At 34.6% G+C, this 22,869-nt stretch overlaps 1 protein-coding gene and 1 pseudogene across 1 annotated transcript in view; one reads left to right on the top strand and one right to left on the bottom strand.

The window, feature by feature from the left end:
- The window catches only part of LEKR1 (leucine, glutamate and lysine rich 1), a 191,576-nt gene that overhangs the window by 155,856 nt on the left and 12,851 nt on the right, over positions 1–22,869 (bottom strand). Inside the window, exon 4 of the mRNA XM_057499450.1 lies at positions 21,411–21,625. Coding sequence (XP_057355433.1) covers positions 21,411–21,625 — 215 coding nt within the window. The remainder of the gene's footprint in view (positions 1–21,410; positions 21,626–22,869) is intronic.
- On the top strand, positions 2,831–7,835 carry LOC118921956 (EF-hand domain-containing protein 1-like; annotated as a pseudogene).

Below are 22,869 nucleotides of genomic sequence, written 5' to 3'. Positions count from 1 at the left end.
AAGGTGATAAAATAGGAAGAATCAAGGATGATGCCCAGAATTGATGATAATCATAATTACGTCTTGTTACAGAAGTAATTCACGTATTTTATTAAATTTACATATATATATAAAAACCTCACAACAACCCTATTTAATACTCAGAATAATGTTGTGATGTATGTAGCATTGCTATTTCCATTTCACAGACGAGGAAGCTGAGGCAAAGAATATTTAAGTAATTTTCCTAAGTCCATAGCTCTAATAATTTGTGGAGCCAAGATTCAAACCCAGGCAGTCTGACTGCAGAACAGACCCTCAACACTACCTTAATGCTGCATAGTGGTGATGGGAATAACATTTCCAGACGTTAAGAACACAGAGTAGCAGGTGTAGAGGGAAGGTGACCAGTTCACCCTGGGGCATTGTTGAAGCTATGATACAGCCAGGTGGTGATGTTGAACGAAGAAGTGAATAGATTAGTTTGGAGCTCAGAGAAGAAGTTAGAAGTGCAAGTGGAGAGTCACAAGCCTTCAGCACAAAGTGGGTAACTGAAGCCTTGGGACTGGGTAAGTCAACTGGAAAATGAAGAGAATATGTAAAATGAAAATAGAAGAGAGCTATGCAGAGCCCTGAAAGCCTCCAGTATGTATAAAGCAGGATGAAGCAGAGAGGCCAGGGAGGGAAAATAAGGAGCAAAAGGTATCATAAGAGGCCACACAAAAACCAGAAGACTATGATATCATAGAAGTAAAAGGAGTATTTTGGGTAGAAGGAGTAAAACCCTGTGTCAATGCTGCTAAGAAGTGAAAAGTAAAGAACTAACATATTTTTTAGATTAGCTGGAAGAAGCCTCAGATTGAATGAAGTTTTTGGTTGCTTTGTTTCAAGAGTCCTGTGGAAATGCTGTTGGAAAGGAAGGAGTTTGTAGAGAAAGAGGAGGTAAAAAACATTATAGAAAGAGAAGGTCATAGGTTGTATCAAGTTCCTGGCAGGCAGCACACCAATACAAACAGTGTGGTTAGCTGGAATCATCCACATTAGGAGTTTCCCAGACTGATAATGGAAGGATAATGGGACAAGGGACTTTATGTTACTGTCAAGGGAATGGTTGATACCACAGACCAGGGGTGCCAAGCTGGATAGTAAAAAAGTGATAACAGAAAAAGAGAGAGAAGGTAAAGGCATCAGTAGATTTCAGACCTCAATGAAACTGATCAAATTGGAAAGTGAGGAGGCTATAAACAAAGAATGAATGACTGTCTGAATTAATAATTTCATATATGGAGGCAGTTTGGTTGATGGAAATAATTTTCCATTCTCACCACCTTTTCAGTTACTTTAAACCAAGGCAAGTAACACATGAAAAAAGAAAATTTCTTGTTGAGCTCTTCACATTGTTTCCAGAGCCAGCTTCCCCACAGTGCTTCTAACTCAAACAACCTCTGTCTCTTGATAATAGTGGATGGCTCTTTGTACAGTTGGATTTCTTCATTCCAACATGAAAAAGCTCAAGGTCTAGCATGCTCTGTTCCTTCAGAACAAGTGCTTTCATGTCATATTTTGCCAGAGCCATACTGGTTTGGCTTCTTCACTATCTCTGTGATAGTGATATTATAGAAATGATAGATATCATATTTAGATGTCTGTAATATGTAGATATTATATTTATAAATATATATAAAGAATCTGCACAAATTGCACACTTTTATGAAGATGATATATTAATTCAAAACTGCAACAAATAAAAATCCTCCCTATTCCTAAACTAAAACAATATGCTCTGACTTGTTTGTTGAGGCCTAGTGGCAAGTGAAGCAGTAAGGAGGTGGGTGGAGGGATGAGGATACAGGCGGCTATTGAAAGCAAGCTGAGGCTGCATTCTTTAGAATAGTTTGCTGCCTACTGAAAGAACAGCAGCATTAGAGGGGTAGCCACCTATACTGCCTGTTAGAATTGGTTCAGAAACACAGCGCAGGTTCTCACTAGGGCCTAACTGCCCTCCTGGATTAGCTCTGGTAGATCTCTTGTAGATTTCTTCTAGCTTAAGTCAGCCTTGCCTAAGCAAATAAATAGCCAAGCCAAATAAATAAAACCCTCTCCCCAACTGCAACTCCACTTCTACTCCTACAGAAATGCTGAGCACAGAAATCCTGAAGCTCAGGTAAAAGGATTTGTGGGACAACAAGTCCTTCCTTTTTTCCCCCGTGTTGTTAATTTTATTATGTTCTTTTAAAATACTTCATATCCTTTTTGGAAAGAAGAGGGAGTATAATAAATAAAAGTAACAATTAAGTTCTAAAGTTATGTTTTCTAAAAAATCTCTACTCCCCTGAGCAGAAACATTCTGTAGACATAATCGAAGCTGGACTAGGTGTTTTAAAACCCCAATCAACCTAGAATTAATTGTTGTGGCAGAGCTGAGATCAGGATATTTTCTAGACCCACGAACTTCTCTTTAAATATTAGACAATAAACATATTTAGACATCCAAGGAAAGTGGGAATATAAATACATCTGGGGGGCTGGGAGGGAATGTATGCTATTAACCTTACCTTAAAAACATGGAAAGGAATAAAAAGGAGAAGGCGAGGAAAGTGAAACAAAAATTAATTCCTGGCAGGTACAGAGTAACATGAATATCATTCCTGTGAAGTAGATGTTCTCTGACCACTTTATAGATGAAGAAAGAAAGATACAAAAAGATTATGAGGGCCTCTACTGTTTATACCATATCATACATTGCTTCCCTTCATTTTTGTAATTCCCACTAGGATTTAGTCCAATGAAACTTTTAGGTTATAATTATAAATAGCTCTTGTAAGTAAGGGAAATTCCAGAAAAAAGATAACTAGAAAGAGTACTGAATGTCTGGTACAAAAACTCCACAATTGTGATTTAAAAGCTTAGGGGGAAAAGTCTCCTTTAAAAAGACAAAGCAGAGCGGAGTCCCGCGTGCGGCGCATGCGCACATCCGTTACTACTACCCCTCGGGCCCCGCCCTCCCCGCGCAGCCGTTCAGGTTGTTTGGCGTTATATGGAGCTTCAAGGGGCCGACAAACGCCGCTCGTCTTCTGGGCAACCGGGGACGACCAAACCTGACAGAGGTGGTGGCGGCGACGCTAAGTGCTGAGATGGTGTCCAAACCTGTGCACGGCCTGCCCTTTCTCCCAGGCATGTCCTTTAAGGACTCCACGAAAACAGCATTTCATAGAAGACAGACGTTGGGCTACAGGAACCGCTATGCGATTGTTAGATGTCCAACAGTTGGGACCGGCTCCAGATCAACCAGCTGTCCCAAGCTGATGTGGATGAGTTGGCCAATAAGGCACCAGTTCTAACTTACGGCCAACCTAAGCAGGCGCCACCTGCCAGTTTTATTCCTGCACATGTGGCTTTTGACAAAAAGGTCCTGAAATTTGATGCCTACTTCCAGGAAGATGTTCCCATGTCAACTGAAGAACATTACAGGATCCGTCACGTGAACATTTACTACTACCTAGAAGATGACAGCATGTCTATCATAGAGCCTGTTGTGGAAAACTCTGGGATCCCTCAAGGCAAGTTAATCAAACGTCAGCGGCTACCCAAGAATTACCAGGGAGACCATTACCATTGGAAAGACCTAAATCGAGGAATAGACATTACAATTTATGGCAAAACTTTCCACATTGTTGACTGTGACAGATTCACACAGGTGTTTTTGGAAAACCAAGGGATTGAATTAAATCCACCAGAGAAGATGGCTCTCGATCCTTACACTGAACTCCGGAAACAGCCTCTCCATAAATATGTCACTCCATCGGACTTTGATCAACTCAAGCAGTTTCTCACCTTTGACAAACAAGTTCTTCGATTCTATGCAATCTGGGATGATACAGACAGCATGTTTGGGGAATGTCGGACCTATGTCATTCATTACTATCTTATGGATGATACAGTGGAAATTCGAGAAGTCCATGAACGAAATAATGGGAGAGATCCCGTCCCAATCCTGATGAACCGCCAGCGTATACCTAAGGTTTTAGTGGAGAATGCAAAGAACTTCCCTCAGTGTGTGCTGGAAATCTCTGATCAAGAGGTGTTGGAATGGTACACCGCCAAAGACTTCATTGTTGGGAAACCAGTCACTCTCCTTGGGAGAACTTTTTTCATTTATGATTGTGACCCATTTACTCAACAGTATTACAAAGAAAAGTTTGGAATCTCCGATTTACTGCGCATTGACGTGAGCAAGAAGGAACCACCTCCTATAAAACAGGAATTGCCTCCCTATAACGGTTATGGATTAGTTGAAGACTCTGCTCAAAATTGTTTTGTTCTCATTCCAAAACCTCCAAAAAGAGATGTTCTTAAAATGCTGATGAATGATAACAAGGTCCTTCATTATTTGGCTGCACTGGAATCCCCCATCCCAGAAGACAAAGACCACCGATTTGTCTTCTATTTTTTAGCCACTGACACGGTAAGTATCTTTGAGGCTCCTGTTCACAATTCTGGTATCATTGGGGGCAAGTACCTTGGCAGAACCAAAGTTGTTAAACCATACTCTTCTGTGGAAAACCCTGTCTACTATGGCCCTAGTGACTTCTTCATTGGTGCTGTGATTGAGGTGTTTGGCCACCGCTTCATCATCCTTGATGCAGACAACTGTGTTTTGAATACATGGAGAGCAATACTGCCCAGTTTCCACCAGAAGCACTCTTGTCAATTCAGAACCATATTCGTAAGCGAGAAACTCCTGCACCAGATTTGGAAAGCAAGCAAACTGAAGAGGATCCAGGCATGCAAGAACTGGAAGCATTAATAGATACAATCCAGAAGCAACTGAAAGATCATCCATGCACAGACAACATTCGTGAAGCATTTCAAGTACATGATAAGGAAGCATCGGGATATGTGGACAAAGAGACATTCTTTAAAATCTGTGACTCTCTTAACCTCCCAGTTGATGATTCCTTGATTAAGGAGCTGATCAGGATGTGCTCTCATGGAGAAGACAAGATCGACTACTATAACTTCATCCGTGCATTCTCAAACTGATCTAGCTGATGAGAGAATGCAATACAATTTTTTGAGGTTGGACCTACACTTTGAAACATCTTGTACTCTTTGCAAAGGCATTTACCAAGCTCTTGAAATTAAAAAAAAAAAAAAAAGACAAAGCAGAAAAAATGTGCCTTATTTTGGTAATCATGTTGCTATAGCAACAACATAGTGATACACAGAAGTGCTTTCAAAGTTATACTGGTAATAAAAGATACACATGTATACATAGGTCTATCAATTTTGTTGAATAAATATCAGTCTCCATAACCTTGCCAGATCTAGTAATGAGGAAACCAGTGCAAACACTATTGATACCAATAACAAAAACACCTGTCAACTTCTAGTTACTGTTTGCACATGTCCACAGAGAAGAGAAATAAAGAAAAACATATGCTCTATACCTAAGGACTTTGGTCTGGAACACAATCTGGTGCTGGTGGGGAGGAAAATGAAAAGATAAGATTAGCTGGTCCTAGAACTACATGGTGTGAAAAAAAACATGTTTAGATTCCTCAGAGTTTAAGTAATGCATGGTACAAATATCAACACAATAAATTATTCAGTAAATAAATTTATATATAGACAAAGGAAAATGTAACATGAACATCTAAGTTTAAATTGTTAACAACCCTATGTCTATTGGAGCCATTTTTTCAGTGTCCTGAAAAAGAATAAAATTCTTTTCCAAATGGTACTCTACCCTTTTTCCCTGCCTTCCCCATGATATGCCCAATTACACTTCCATCAGTAACAGCTCTCATTTCACTGCAGATATGCTCACTCTGTTCCAAAAAGGACAACTCGGAATCTTAGGGAGAGGTAAAGGCTTGAAAAGGCTCCTGGAGATTTGAAATGATTCCCTGGGAGGGAGGCCTTGCCCCATGAGAACTACAGTTCTTTGTTTTATAAAATTTTGACTACTCAAAATTAGGTTTTCCTGAACATTTTTAATATGAATGCCTCTTACACTACTTCCATAAACACCAGATAGTACTACAAAAGTAGAAAAAGCAGAGCCTGCATAAGACATGACAAAAGACAAGACCTTTTAAAAAGGGAGTCCTTGATAGATTTCTTTTCTTGAGATACTATTTCTCTTCCTCTCAATGAACTAAAGTAAGCACACACGTATTATTTTCTGGAGGAAAATGGAATGGTGCAGTGAGTAGGCCCGCTAGTGTCTTCTCCCTCACAGCAGAAGTTGATGCTATTTCAGGTAGCAATGAGAGCCAACTCCCTGCAGTCAGTTCCCAGACTCCCCTGCAATTGTGGGAAAGCATTTGATCTCCTAATACAGGCATTTCCCCTGACTGTTCCCCCCTTTGTATTCCTGCTTAGAAATGAACAGATCTGGCAGTGCAGAAGCCATCTGGAGATGGCGAGAAGACCAGCACAAGACTGGAGGCCTACTCACTGAGGAAGAGAGAGATGGAAAGGGGCTGGGCTAACTATACCCCTTCTTGATTCAAGAAACAAATAAACCCTTGTCCATTTAAAGCCACTTGCTGCAGAATGCCTCCTAACTAATATAACTGGTTTATGTGGGAGGTAAGTTTGGCAGGGAAAGATAATGACTAACAAAACTGCCTTTTTTGCCCTATCACCCTCTATTCCAGGCAGGTATGCATATTTCCTCCAACTCTCTTCATTTATCAACTCAGAAACACACCCTATATTAATCACAGACTATGGACTCAATCTGGCTCTCTGAACCCTTGGCACCTACCCATGCCCCTTCCTTGGGCTGACTGCTCTAGACTTGACTTGTATGGCTCACCTGATTTGTAAGAACAGCCAACTATGATCAACAGATCTCTTAGGTCTGTTTGCTCATGGAGAGGCCTGGCCTACTGCTGCATAAATCTCCATGAACAGTCTCAGTTTGGCATGACCAGAAGAAAAGTCAGAGAGGAAATGTTTCACAGGCACGTAGAGATGGATTTACACAACTACTGACTTTTGTGAGCTAACTATTGACTTTGTGAGAATTTAATCAATTACTTAAAAAATGTTAATTATTTAAAGTAATATTTAATTTGACTAAAATTATCAACCAAAGGTCACAACTAAGATGGAGTAGCCGTGTTATTCCCAAGTCCTCCCTCTTATACCTAAGAATCCCTGATAATAATACAAGTACAGGAATACTCTGAAAGGTTGAAAGAAGAAGGCAGATGACCTAGGGACCTCAGGACTTGGGAAACACCAAGGCAAAGTGATCCCTGAGTTTCCTTATTATCTCCCATATATTTCATATGAGGTGCTATAGAAGTCTCCAACCTAAAACTGCCAAGAGACATAGACCAAAAAATAAAAGGGAAGAGAAGCTCAAAGAAAAGTCTGATCAAGGAAAGGGTGACTAAACAACACAAAACATTCTCAGGTTTCCAGCCAAACATCAACTGTAAAACCATGCCTCCACATTCTACAGTTTCAGCAAGGCTGGGGCCAAGCAGACAGCTGTTCTTTCATACTCTTTCCCTAACCCATGTAAGCAAGTGGTGAGAATTTAATAATATGGGTAGCTGTTGAACCACTGTGTTGTATATTTGAAACCAATATAAGATTGTATACCAACTACATGTCAGTTTTTTAAAAAGGACAGTAAAGGAATACTATAAACAATGCCTTCAAATATTTATTGACTTGGAATAGAATTGCTTGGAAACCACAAATTACCAAAACTCAACCAAGATTAAATAGATAACTTGAGCAGTCTTATAACCATTATAGACATGGAATTTGTATTTAAAAAGCTACCAAAAAAGGAACCTCCAGGCCAAGATGGTCTCATTGTAGAATTCTATCAGATATCTATCATTCATCTAAAAGATGAATTAACACATATTTTACACAATCTCTTCCAGAAAATAAAAGAGGAAGGACCACTTCTCAACTCATTTTATGAGGTTAGCATTAATATAATACCAACACCAGACAAAGACATTACAAAAAAAGAAACTCCATACCAATATCTCTCAATATCAAAGGACACAGAATGAAAATTTAACAAGATAATATACATTCATGATAAAAACTCTGAGCAAACTAAGAATAGAGAGAAACTTCTTTAACTTAATAAAGAGCATTTATAAAAATCTACAGCTGACATCATACTTAATGCAGTGAAAGACTGAATGCCTCCTCTCTAAGACTGGGAACAAGACAAAGATGTACACTCCCACACTTATTCAACATATCACTGGAATTTCTAGCCACTATAACAAGGCAAGAAAAAGAAATAAAAGGTTTAAATAGTAAAGAAGAAAAAAAACTGTCCTTATTTGCAGATACCATGATTGTCTGCATTTCTATACACTAACAATGCATTCTACATACTCACAATGAACACATGGGAACCAAAATTTAAAATACTATCGCATTTATAATCACTCCAAAGAAAATGAAATATTTAAGTATAAATGAACAAAATATGTATAAGATCTGTATGCTGATAATTACTATATGCTAATATAAGAAATCAAAGAAGTGGAGCTAAATAAATGTAGAGACATACCATGCTCATGGATTGGAAGCCCCAACATAGTAAAGATGTCAATTCTCTCCAAACTGATATAGGTTAATGCAATTCCTATCAAAATCTGAGCAATATGTTTTACAGAAAAGCTTATTTTATATTTTATATGGAAAGGTAAAGAAACTAGAACTAAAACAATCTTCAAAGAGAAAAAAGTAGGAGGAATTACTCTACTTTTAATATGAAGGTCTATTCTATAGCTACAGTAATCAAACCTGTGTAGTATTGGTGGAAGAACAGACAAATATTTAAATGGAACAGAACAGAGAACCTTGAAATAAAGCAACACAAATGTGTCCAACTGATTTTTGACAAATATATAAAAGCAATTCACTGGAGGAAAGGTAGCCTTTTAAACAAATGGTATTGGAGCAATTGGACATCTATAGGCAAGAAATGAACCTTGACCTAGATCTCACCTTACAAAAAATTTAACACAAAATAAATCATGGTCTTAATTGTAAAATATAAAATTACAAAACTTTTTTTAGAAAAAAGCATAGGAGAAAATCTTCAGGATCTATTGCTAGGAAAAGAGTTCTATGACTTGATGAAAGCATGATCTAGCCAAAGAAAACTTGATAAATCTCACCAAAAGTAAAACTTTAGCACTGCAAAAGACCTTGTGAAGAGGATAAAAAGACTGGGAGAAAATATTTACAAGCCACATATCTGGAAAAGGACCAGTATCTAGAGTATATAAAGAATTGTCAAAGCTCAATAGTAAAAAAATCAACATTCCAATTAGAAAATAAGCAAAAGTTATGAATAGATGTTTCACCAGAGAATACACAGAGCAAAATAAGCACACTGTTATGGATCGAACATGTTCCCTCCAAAATTCCTATGTTGAAGCCATATCCTCTAATGTGACTGTATTTGGAGACAGAGCCTTTAGGAAGGTAATTAAGATTAAAATGACATAAGAGTGCGGCCCTAATCCAATAACACTGGTGTCCATACAAGAGGAGAAGGAGACACCAGAGATATCTCTACCTGCACACATAAAAAGAAGAGGTCATATGGGGACACAGTGGGTGGGCAGGCATCTGAAAGCCAGAAAGAGAAACCTGGTCAGAAACCAAATCTGACAGCATCTTGATCTTGAATTCTAGCCTCCAAAGATGTGAGAAATAAATTTCTGTTATCTAACCCACACAATCTGTGGTATTTAGTTATGGTTACCCTGGTAAACTAATACTAATACACATGAAAAGATGTTTAATATACTAGCTATCAGGAAAATGCAAATTAAACCACAAAGAGTTACCACTATACACTTATCAGAATGGCTAAAATAAAATATTCTGTTGGTGAGTACACAGAAAAACTGGATGACTCATCTATTTCTGGTGAAAAATGCAAAATAAAAATAGAACAATCACAATGGAACACTATTTGGAAGTTTCTTATAAAATCAAATATGCAACTACCATATAATTCAGCAACTGCACTCTGGGTATTTATCTCAGAAAAAAAACATGTTCACACAAAAATCTGTATATACATATTCATAGGAGCTTCCTTTGTAATAGTGAAAAACTGAAAACAACCAACACGCCCTTCTGAGAATGGTTAATGTGAATGATTAACAAAATATGGTAAATCCATACCATGTAATACTACTTAGCAATAAAAAGGAATGAACTATTATTAATACATAGAACTTGGATGCATGTCCAGAGAATTACGCTGAGTGAAAAACCTATCCCAAAAGACTCATATTGTATAATTCCATATATGACATGCTTGAAAGGTTTTTCCTTGAAAGGACAAAATTATAGAAATAGTGGTTAATAGGGGTCGTGGATGGAGGAGAGAGAAGAGTGGTTTTAGCTATAAAAGGGCAACATGATGAATCCTTGGTAATAGAACTGTTCTGTATCTTGACTGTATCAAAGTCAATATCCAGGTTGTGATATTGTCCTATAGTTTTATAAGCTGTTAGCACTGGGGCAAAATGGCTAAAGGGTACATAGGATCCCCATTATTTCTTATACTGCATGTGAATCCTCAATGATCTCCAAATTAGAGTTTAATGTAAAAAATCTATTCAATCCTAAACACAAATTTCTGACCAATAATATGTAATTGTGGTTCTTTAATTCTTTGAAATAAACATCCAGCTGTGATCAGTGCCACTACACTGTGATGATTGTGAAAGGTATAATTTGTTACATGTCATTCTGGCCAGCTGATGAGTATCATAGCTTAAACTAATAGTTTCAATAAGCTTAAATAAACAGATAAGCCTATTAGATATAATGATGATATATTTGGCTATGCAGTATCAATCTGTCTACAAACACATAATCTCCTGTGACTACTCAAATGGAATCTTTTCCAACTCTGAAGAAGACCTCCCAGAGAGGCCCCAAAAGATATTTCTGCCACAGTGTCAGGTTAGTAGCTCAACACTTGACCGTGACACACACCAAAGGGATTGACATGGGAATAACAACACTGGCTAATTATAATCAGAAAGTCAAGGTTAGTAAAAAGATATTCCAATTCTTAGGCATTCATATTTTTTGTTTATTGCCTTTGTTCACCATCTTCTGCTCTGCCTCTTGGGCTGTCTACACTTTGATTCAGGCTTCATGAGTTTTAATGAGTCCACTTATGAATGCTTACAGCACATGAAAAAATAATTTTAAAAGAAACATAAACCATTTTTTAAATGGCAGTAAAAGACTTCTGGTTTCCAGCCAGGAATGTAAGGTGCTTAGAATTCTCTACCCTATCTGTACAACAAGTAGAAAGACAATGAACAAACCCAAAATCAACAACTCTTTTTCATATCTGTCAGAGAAGTGAAGTCATAGGGCAAAGTATTGCCCACAAAATTGGAGAGACAAAGGTGGATACAGAGGATCACAACCTCCAGAGGAACGAGTGCCAGCATAGGAAAACCTGAATTGTAACTGATAAATTGATGGAGGCTCTCTGTGCTCAAGTTTGAGAGATAAAAACTCCATAGTGAAGAGATCCAACACTTCTGTGAGTTTTACCTCCAGGAGCCCAACTAGGTTCTCAGAGTGATTTACCCAGAAAACTTCACTTGTGTTTTGGACAGAGAGAAGAAAAAAGAAAATATTGTAAAATATGCCAGGGCTTTCTATTCTTTTTGACAAGGCTTGCCTTCAGAGAAACTATTATACCAGAGCTTAACCTGATGGGCTTGTATCAGAGCTTAACTGACCTGGCAAAGGGAAATACCCAACTCCAGCCCACTGTAACCTTCCTGTCTCATCTAAAGGCAGGGGTTAGGAGATTCTCTGGCAACTGAGAAACATCTATAAAGTTCATAGTCCAGAAGCATAGGCTCACTACAACATTGAGACTTAATCATAGGACCATAGAACACTTCCCCTTCCCAATCCCACATTACCACCACATTTCAAAGGCCTATTTGCAGCAGTTCCTTTTACCTAATACACCATGTTCACCTTTCAACAAAAAATTACAAGGTGTACTGAAAGGCAAAAACACAGTTTTGAAGAGGCTGAGCAAAAATAAGAACCAGAGTCAAATATGGGAGGAATGTTAGAATTATCAGACTACAATTTTTAAAAATTATGATGAATGTGAAAAAGACTTTAATGGAAAAAGCAGGCAGCATGCAAGAACAGATAGATATGTAAGCAGAGAGATGAAACTTCTGAGAAAAAAGTCAAAAAGAAATGCTAGACATCAAAAACACTGTAACAGAAATGAAGAATGCCTTTGATTAGCTCATAAGTAGACTAGACATTGCTGAGGAAAGAATGTCTGAGCTTGAGGACATGACAACAGAACTGAAAAGCTTCTAAAATAGAGAAGCAAAGACAAAAAAAAGAGAGAAAAAAACATATAAGAAAATATCAAGAACTTTGGGACAACTATAAGAGTATAATATATGCACATAATAGGAATACCAGAAGAAGAAAGAAAGGAAAAGAAGAAATATTTGAAATGATGACTGAGAATTTCCTCTAAATTAACATCAGTCACCAAGGCACAGATTCAGGAACTTCAGGGGAAACAAGGCAGGAAAAATGCCCCCAAAACCACACTTAAGCATATCATTGCCAAACTACAAAAAAAAATCAAGGATAAAGAAAAAAGTCTTGAAAGAAGCCAGGGCATGAAAACACCTTACTTATAGAGCAACAAAGATACGCCTTATATCCAACTTCTCCTCAGAAATCATGTAAGCAAGACTGAAGGGAAATATTTAAAGTGTGAGAGATAAAAACCACCAACCTAGAATTCTGTACCCTGAAAAATTACCCTTCTCATGTGAAGGAGAAATAAGACTTCCTCAGACAAAAACTGAGAGATTTTGTTGCCCGTAGATCAGCTTTGCAAGAAATGTTAAAAGAAGTTCTCCAGAAAGAAGGAAATGAATATAGGACAGAAATTTGGATCAACATAAAGAAAGGAAGAATATCAGAGAAGCAATAAGTGAAGGTAAAAATGAAGATTTTTCTTTTACTTATTCTGAATTAGTCTAACAGGTTAACAGTTCATTCAAACCAATAATTGTTCAACAATATATTTCATTATGAGTGCATTTAAAATATATAGATATTTATGTATGCTTATTTATAAGTGAAATGAATGACAGCAATTATACAAGGGTTGGGAGAGAATAATTAGGAATATTTTGTTATTATTAGGTACTTGCACTATCCAAGAAGCAGTGTAGTGTGATTTGAAAGTAGACTTGGATTAATTGTGAATATATATTGCAAACTCTAGAACAACAACTAAAAAAAAGTGACAAAAATATAACTGACATTCTAAAAGAGAAAAAATGGAATTATATAAAATGCTCAATTAAATCCACAAAAGACAGAGAAAGTGTGGCTGACAAAAATAAGAATAGAAAAGAGTACCAAAGTGGTAGCTGTTGATCTAATGACATCATTACTTTGAATGTCAATAGTCTAAATGTAGAATTAAAAGATAGAGATGACAAAAAACAATTCCCAATTATATGTTTTCTGTAAGAACCCACTTTAACTATAAAGACACATATAGATTACAACTAAAGGGGTGGAGAAAGATATATCATGCTAATACTAATCAAAAGAAAAAGTATCTATATTAGTTTTAAACAGAGGATTTCAGAGCAAAGAAAGTTATCAGGAATAAAGAGGGGTATTATATAATGATAAACTTCAAGAAGACATAATAATCCTTAACAAGAGAGCCTAATAACAGAGGATCAAAATATGTGAAGCAACAGCATACAGAACTGAATGAGAAATAGATGAATCCACTAGTATAACTGGAGACTTTAATATCCTTTTATCAAAAATGGACAGATCTAGCAGGCAGAAAATCAGCAGATACATAAGTTAAACTGGACAGCATCATCAATCAATATAATTGACATCTGTGGTCTACTCCATCCAACAGCACCAGAACATACATTCTCCTCAGACTCACATGAAACATTCACACACATGCTGGATCATAAAACACAACCTAATGAATTTGAAAGACTAAAAATCATATAATGTCTGCATTCATACCACAATGAAATTAAACTAGCAATCAAACAGAAAGAGCTGGGGAATCCCAAAATACTTGGAGATTAAATGACATGATTCTGAATAACATATAAGTCCCAGAAGAAACTGCAAGTGAAACTGAAAAATACTTTGAACTAACTGAAATTGAAAACACAACTTTACAGAAATTTGTGGGATGCAAATCTACATGACGACCTATGTAGAACATCTAAAAGAATGAACCAAAAAACCTCTGGAACTAATAAGTTATTATAGTAAAGTTGCAAGATACAAGGTTAATATACAAAAATCAACAAATTTACTATATACCATGAACACATGCAGTTTGAAATTAAAAACATATTAACATTTGTACTAGTGCCCCCTCAAAAAATATTAAATACTTAGGTATAACCTCAACCAATTCTAGCAAAATATGTATAAGATCTATGTGGGGAAAACATACAAAACTCAAATGTACAAAAACAGAGGAACTAAATAAATGGGGAGATTCCATGTTTGTGGATGAAAGATTCAATATTATCAAGATATCAATTCTTCCCAACTTGATCTATAGATTTAATTCAATCCAAATCAAAACTCCAGCAAGTTATTTTGTGAATATGGACAATCTGAAGTTTACATGGAGAGGCAAAACACTTGCAATAACCAATCAGTTTTGAAGGAGAACAAAGTCGGAGGACTGATGCTACCTGGCTTCAAGACCTACTGTAAAGCTATAATAATTGAGCTAGTGTGGTATTGGTGAAAGGGCAGACAATCAATGCAACAGAATAGAGAGTACAGAAATAAACCCATATAAATACAGGCAACCGATCCTTGACAAAGGAGCAAAGGCAATGCAATCCAACAGACGGTCTCTTTAACACTTGGTACAAGAACAGCTGAAAAACATCCACATGCAAAAAAAGAATCTAGATACAGACCTAGCATCCTTCATAAACACTAATTGAAAATGGATCATAGACCTAAACGTAAAATACAAAACTATAAAACTCCAAGAAGATAACATAGGGGAAAACCTAAATGAACTTGCGTACAGCAAAGATTTTTTAGATATAACACCAACGGCAAGATTCATTAAAGAAACAAATGATAAGCTGGACTTCATTAAATTTAAAAACTTCTATTCTGCAAGAGAATTGGAAGACAAGCCACAGACTGGGAGAAAATGTTTGTGAAAGACACATCTGATAAAGGACTGTTATCCAAGATATATGAAGAGATTGTAAAACTCAGCAATAAGAAAACAATCTCTTTTAAAATGGGCAAAAGACCTGAACAAACACCTCAGCAAAGATATATAGACAGCAAGCATATGAAAAGATATTCAACTTCATATGTCATCAGGAAAATGTAAATTCAAACAATGAGATACTACTACACACATATTAGACCAAAATCCAAAACATGAACACCATCAAATGCTGGTATAGATGTGGTAACAGGAATTCTCACTCATTGCTGCTGGGAATGCAAAATGACAGAAACACTTTAGAAGACAGTTTGCTGGCTTCCTACAAAACTATACATACTCTTACCATATGATCCAGAAATCACACTCTTTGGTATTTACCAAAAGGAGTTGAAAATGTATGTCCACACAAAAACTTACACATGGGTATTTACTGCAGCTATTTCTAATTGCCAAAATTTGGAGGCAATGTGGATATTCTTCAGTACATGAATGAATAAATACACTGTGGTACATCCAGAAAATGGAATATTATTCAGTGCTAAAAATAAATGAGTTATCAAGCCATGAAAAGACATAGAGGAAACTTATATGCATATTACTAAGTAAAAGAAGCTAATCTGAAAAGACTACATACTGTATGACTCCAACTATATGACATTACAGAAAAGATAAACTATGAAGACAGCAAATAGATCAATGGTTACCAGTCCTTAGAGGAAGGGGAGTACAGACAGGCAGAGCACAGAAGGTTTTTAGGACATGTAACTATTCTGTGTGACACTACAATGGTGGATACATGTCATTACACACTTGTCAAAACTCAGAGAATGTACTACACCAAGAGTGAACTTTAATATAAATTATGGTTTTTTGGTGATAATAATGTGTCAAGGCAGGTTCATTGATTGTAAAAAATGTATCACTATGGGGTAGTATGTAGATAGTAGGGGACCTTGTGAGGCAGGGGTATATGAGAACTTTGTAATTTTCACTAGATTTTTCTGTGAACCTAAAACTGCTCCAAAAATTAAACTTTATTATTATTTTTTAAAGTATAAAACATTTGTGAAGTATAAGGACACAAAATTTAATTTAAAAAATCAAGTCTTACAAAACTTGAGGTAGGTCAAGAATATATTCTATATTAAAAAATATGTAATCCAAAAATATAAGCCCTATATATCATATTAACATAAGTTTTCATTTATCTTGGAGGACTTTAATATTCCCTTATGATTTGTCAAATGAAATAGACAAATATAAGTAATGATGTATAGAATTTGAATAGCACAATTCACCAGTGTGATTTAATGTCTCTATTAAAAAGTTATATCCCCAAAACAAAGAATATGCATCCTTTCCAAGTAGGTATGGAGTGTTTCCAAAACTCACTGTTTATTAAATAAGTTATCAATAAGTTCTTCTAAATAAGTCATATTCTCTGTCCACAATGGAATAAAAATACACATAAATAAAAAGCAAAAAAAATCTATCCACTTAGAAACAGAAATATTCTTCCAAGAATAACTTAGATTAAAAAGGAAATAAAAACTGAATTTCCATCTTATTTAAAAGTAAATGAAAACAGAACACTATTATCAATATTTGTTATTGCCAAAGCTTGTTACCATGGGGCAACTTGATAACTCTAAATGTAATTACTAGAAAAAGAGACCGAAAACAATCAAACCTTCAATGAAGTAACTAGTAATAAAAAACTAGAAAAATTTTAAAGGATAATAGAGTGTAAATTAATGAAATAGAAAAGAAACAGATTTGATCAATTAAGCTAAAATCTGATTCTTTGAAAAGGCCAATAAAATAAACAAATTGGCTTTTTTTCCTACAAAAAATATTTTCTCTTTCTCTCTTTATCCCGTCTCTCTCTCTTAATCAAACACAAATAATCAACCCAAGAAAAGAGAAAGGGGGTAATAACAGAGCGGAAAACTTTTAAATAAAATGATACTACATATTACTAAATACCAAGAAATTTGGAATGCTAGTAAAATGCTTGATTTTCTAGGAAAATATCAATTTCCAAAAATGACTCAGAAAGAGGTGAAGTCCATGAATAAACCAATAATTACAGAGGAAATATAATGGGTTGTCAAAATTTACTATGCCAAAAAGATACATTTTTTTATGAAGGAAATCTACCAATGTTGCAAGGAACAGGTCACTATGTGTTATTCAAATGTCTGCTACACAAAAGATGGAAGGAAGCCTTCTTAACTTTTTTTAAGAGGCTAGTGTAAGCAAATCTTTCTACTAGGAAAAAAGAAAACTGCAGGCCAACCTTACGTAAAAATCTATGTAAAACATTGACAAATTAATCCAACACCATCTTTAAAAGAACAAACAATATTTTATTTCTCAAAATATTTGAGAAAATTAGTACTCTTCATAAACAGTTTTAAACACAACTAGTAATATGGGCAATCATTTTAGTGGTACAGAGGCAAAACACATTTTATTTTAATGGCAATTATTTATTTTTTATCCTCTAGGGCAAATAATAATGTTTTCTCACTATTAATATAATTTACTACATTACAGATTAAAGCAGAAAAATCATATGATCAGCCTAATGTAAGGTGGAAAAGCATTTATTAAAATTCCGTACTATTCCTGATTGAAAAATAAACCTTAAAGATCTAGAAATAAAAGGGAATTCCTTGAATTGATAAAATGTATCTTTAAGAAATCTGTAACAAGCATCCTGTTTTAACACAGGAACACACTGGACAGCTTTACATTAAATTAGAAATAAAGCAAAGATGCATTCTACAAGTATGTACTATTCAACACTACTTTAAAGGTTCAACCCAAGTTAATGAGACAAAAAGGAGAAGGAAGTCATAACTATTAGAAATGAAAAGGTAAGACAGTTACATTTGCCTGTTATATGACTATTTCATATATGTATATGTTTGTATATATATAAAATAAATATATATGATATTTTCAAGAAAATCAACTGAAAAACAAATACAAATAATGAAAGAATTCATTCAGTAAGGGATCTAGATATAAAATCAATATACAAAACTCAGTAGCATTAAGAAAAATTAAAAACTGTAATTAAGAAAAAGATCCCATTCTCAATAACAATAGAAATTATATGTCTAGGAAACTAATATGAAATGTGCAAGAAAATTATAAACTTTTATTGAAGGATTTAAGGAAGATCTGAATAAATGGGGGGAAATACTATGTTACAGGATAAAAAAGAGTCATGATTATAAAGATATCAGTTCTCAAGATGTCGAATTGTTCTAGAAAGTAAATTCAACTCCAAGCAAAACCATAATATAGACTGTTTTAGGATATCTGATAAACTGATTTAAAAGTTCATCCAGAGAGAAAATATTGTTGGAAGAGCCAGGATAACCCAAAAAGCAAAACAAACGCTTGCTCTACAAAATTTCAAAATATACAAAGCTATAGTAGTTAAAAGTGTGGTATTGACCCATTACTATACACCAAATATTTGTGTCCCCCACAAAATGCGTAAGTTGAAAGCCATTTCCTGATGTGACGGAATTTGGAGGTGGGTCCTTTGGGAGGTGATTAAGTCATAAGGATGAAGCACTCCTGAATGGGATCAGCAGAGAGCTCCCTCACCCCTTCCCTCCTGTGAGGACACATCAATGGGACAGCTGTGACCTAGGATGGAGGCATTCCCCAGATATCAGCTATGCTAGTATGCCAGCACCCTGATCTTAAGACTTTTCAGCCTCCAGAACTGTGAGAAATAAATAAATAACATTATTATATGGCCCCCAATCTATGGTACCTTGTTATAGCAGCCCAAAGGGATTAAGACACCCATTGATAGACAACGGAGACAACAGATCAATAGCATAAAACATTTTGCTATTTGAGTCCAGAAATAAGACAAGAATAGAAATGAATAGGTGAATGATTTTTCAAATAAAGGGAGAAAAGATGAAGGATTTAAGGAATGATATTGGGACCAACCATACACTTAGAAAATAGTAAAAACCATAAAATTATAAATTTATCTCACAAAAATTAATTCCAAATAGATTAAAAAGCTAACTAAAACAATACTATAAAAGTTTTAAATGTGTTTTTTTTTCAACTTGCCTGAATCTAGGTTAGTTGTTAGCCAGAATAATTTTCTGTTGTTTGCAACCAAAAGAACTTGACATAGAACTCTGACCAGAAATTTGGCATAGGATATTTTTTAAGTAGTATGGAAAAAAATACAGTAATTGAAAAGATAAACAGCCACAAGAAAATATTAGCAATAGATATAAAGAAAATATAATGTTCCTATTATAGTACAAGTCCTATAAATAAATATTCCAATAGAAATTTGGGCAACATATATGAACAGGTAATTAATAGAGGAAGAAATATAAATGGTAAACATGAAAAAATATTCAAACTCATTAGAAATAAAGGAACACAAATTGAGTAACAATGAAATAACACATTTTTCCCTCAAGAAAAAAGTAAATATTTGAAAAAAATTATGAAGAATCCACTATTAACAAGATGTAGGAAAATGGCCACTTAGCAAACTATTGACCAAATGTAAATTAAAGGTATCTTCTCAAGGGACAATTGATATAATATACATAAAAAGTTTAAATTGGCATTTCCTTTCAGCAATTTCACTTCAAGTAATTTATCCTATGGAAAACATATGTATACAGGAATACAAATACTTTATGGAATAATAAAAATTAGAAATAATCTAAATACTGAGAAGAGAAATGATTAAGTAAATTATGGCATATTCTTAGTAAGGAAAACATTGTAGCAGTTAGGAATAAGGTAGCTCTATATGGATTAACATGGAACAATTTTCAATGTACATAGTGGCAAAAGTCACAGAATGATACATTCATATATTGCTTATATTAAAAACTAGTCTATTAAAAGATAAAGATTTTTTAAAACCATATCACATATATAATACATTACATATATTAAAGAAATATATGTATAATAAAGGTAAAGGCACAATGAAAGATCTAGATATACACTAAACCATTAAAAATAATTTCCTCTCCAGTAAGAAAGCATTCAGCATGATAAAAAGAAGCTTTGCCTTTTCTTCTACATATATCCTTTTACATCCTGTGTTATGTGTTACTTATATAATTCAATCTTGCATGAAGAAAGTAAAGTGTAACACCAAATGAGAATTTCTGACGGGCAAAAATCCTCCAAAATAAGATTTTAAAACTGAATACTTCAATATTTAAAAATTTTTTCCACTCAAATATTATGAAATACTTTATTATTCAGATTTGAAATTCAAGAAACTATAACAAACATATTTTTCTTGGTAAAGGACTACAAAATACCAGTCTCAATTGACATTTAATGCAATTATAAAAAATTGTAATACAATATAATAGAAGTTCTTATTCTAAGGAAGTTAAGAAAGTTTCTACTTTCACAAAGATATGATATTCATTAAATTCACTAATTCAAGGTTTATTTACATCTACTGTTGATATTTTAAATGGAGAAATATACAGACATCAAAAAAGGAAAATCTATAAAACACGAGCAAAAACCCCCTTGTAGAAGTGTCTGTATGAGTTCACCGAAGTGTCTTTAGGCAAACTAAATTGCTGATGAGATTTGACAGCTTTAAGAATCCATTCTTTAATTTCATTCCAATTTCAGTGATGTAAAACCAGGAGCCAATTTTAATGTTTGGCTATCCTTATAAAAACTGAAAACTTTATAAATCTAAATATACAAGGCCATTTAAAAATAGATGTTAGGTATCAAAACTACCAAAATTCACCTGATTCTAGATAAACATATCTTCCTAATAAGATATGTATCTGGGGAAAAAATAAAACTTGACCCAACGCAGCTTACAGTTACTGAATTAACTGGTTTCTAATTATCCAAATAGTAAATATATGCTTCAAAGCAATGTTCAAACTATAATACTATAATTAATAATCATTTTTAGTAATTGTTAATAATTAATAAACACACTCAAATGTATTAAAGAGTAAATCATACCTAATATGGAGAAATCCTACAAAAGCATTCAAAGTCTATTTATTTTCTGTACTTTTCTTTCAAACTAAATAAATAAAAGAAAAGAATAACATACTCGAACCTTTTTATTTGGGATTCACTGTCAATTCTGTACTGCTCGAAATCTTGTCTAAGAGACTGTAGCTCTTCTTGAAGTCTCTTTTCACGTTCTACACTTCCTTGATAAAATTTCATCTCTTTTTCCATCGCTTCCACTTTTTCTTCCATAGCCTTAAACTCATGAAGAATTAGATAGCTGACTCCACAGTACTTACAAACTTTTTCTTCAGGGTACATCTAGAAAATAGAACATATATTTACTGAAATGATATGTTTTAAATTCTGAAAAATACAGTTCACCTGAAGGTGTTACTGCAATCATGCTGGTCAAATGAAGTGAATGCATACTATACTATACCATGGAGTAACAATTATGACATTGCCGACATCTGGATAAAATTTTTGTAAGTAGCAAGATACTGACTCTGAAACGAAAATCTTGGAATTAGAAAAGGGTTTTTCAGAGCAACTATTTCACCATGGTATTTCTAAGAAAGATTTACTCTTGGTATAATTTCCATAATATAAAACTGAAAATGATGAAAACATATTTGCAATTCTTGCTTTAAGATGAATTTTCCATGAAGTGGGAAGAAATCATTGGCGTTTCACTGCCAGTTGCCCTGTGATCCCTGAGCTGCTTCTTGGCTTTTTCAGATCTTATGCTACTCATTTTTAAATTATGGCATTGGACCAAATGAACTTAAAGCTTCTATTCAGTTTTAACATTTTATGATTTTTATAGAATTTAACATTCTGTCATAAAACCATAGATCAGAAAAACACTTTGAACCTCATCTCGTCTCCCTAAATCAGTAGTTTTCCCCTCAGGGAGGTATGGTTATGCCCATTTCATAGATAAGGAAGTGAAGACTACCGAAGTTAAACAAGAAGCTGATGGGTTGAAAAGTTGGGATTAAACCCAAGTCTTTTAAAATCCAGTACCTATGTCTGTAACCATGTGTGTCATATTTATCTATCATGTAATCCTGTTATTTCGTTCAGATAAAATGGTCTTCCTTCCTATGTCTCTGGGTCAGCATAGGTGAATGAAAAAACGGAATTTTAGCAAAGTCACGAGAGAGGTAATTCTTTTATTTCTATGTAAAGTATATAAATATTCCTCAAGTAGTCTCTGTTTGGCTTGCTATTCACAAAGGATAAGAGACAGTTTCATGAAATATTTGCTCCAGAGCACTGAAATGAAAGCACTTGGATTGCTCGAAGAGTACTTACTCTGAAAGCACTCTCCTTAGATTAGAAACTGCTCCTGTAACTAGAAGTGATGTCATCAGATCTGCAGTCAATGCTATTATACAAGTCAGTTGAAGCAAACTAATAATAAATTCTTAGACAGTATAATTTTGCTTATTTTAACTTTAATAATAAAAATTTAAAATTAAAAACCATCATATAATACTGTGGGATACAGAGGAATTACTATATAAATAATTGCCACTGATACCAAATTTATAGATTTG

The sequence above is a fragment of the Manis pentadactyla genome, chromosome 1, assembly GCF_030020395.1.
Source record: "Manis pentadactyla isolate mManPen7 chromosome 1, mManPen7.hap1, whole genome shotgun sequence".
NCBI classification, from domain to species: Eukaryota; Metazoa; Chordata; class Mammalia; order Pholidota; family Manidae; genus Manis; species Manis pentadactyla.
This window is presented reverse-complemented; position numbering and strand designations above follow the sequence as displayed.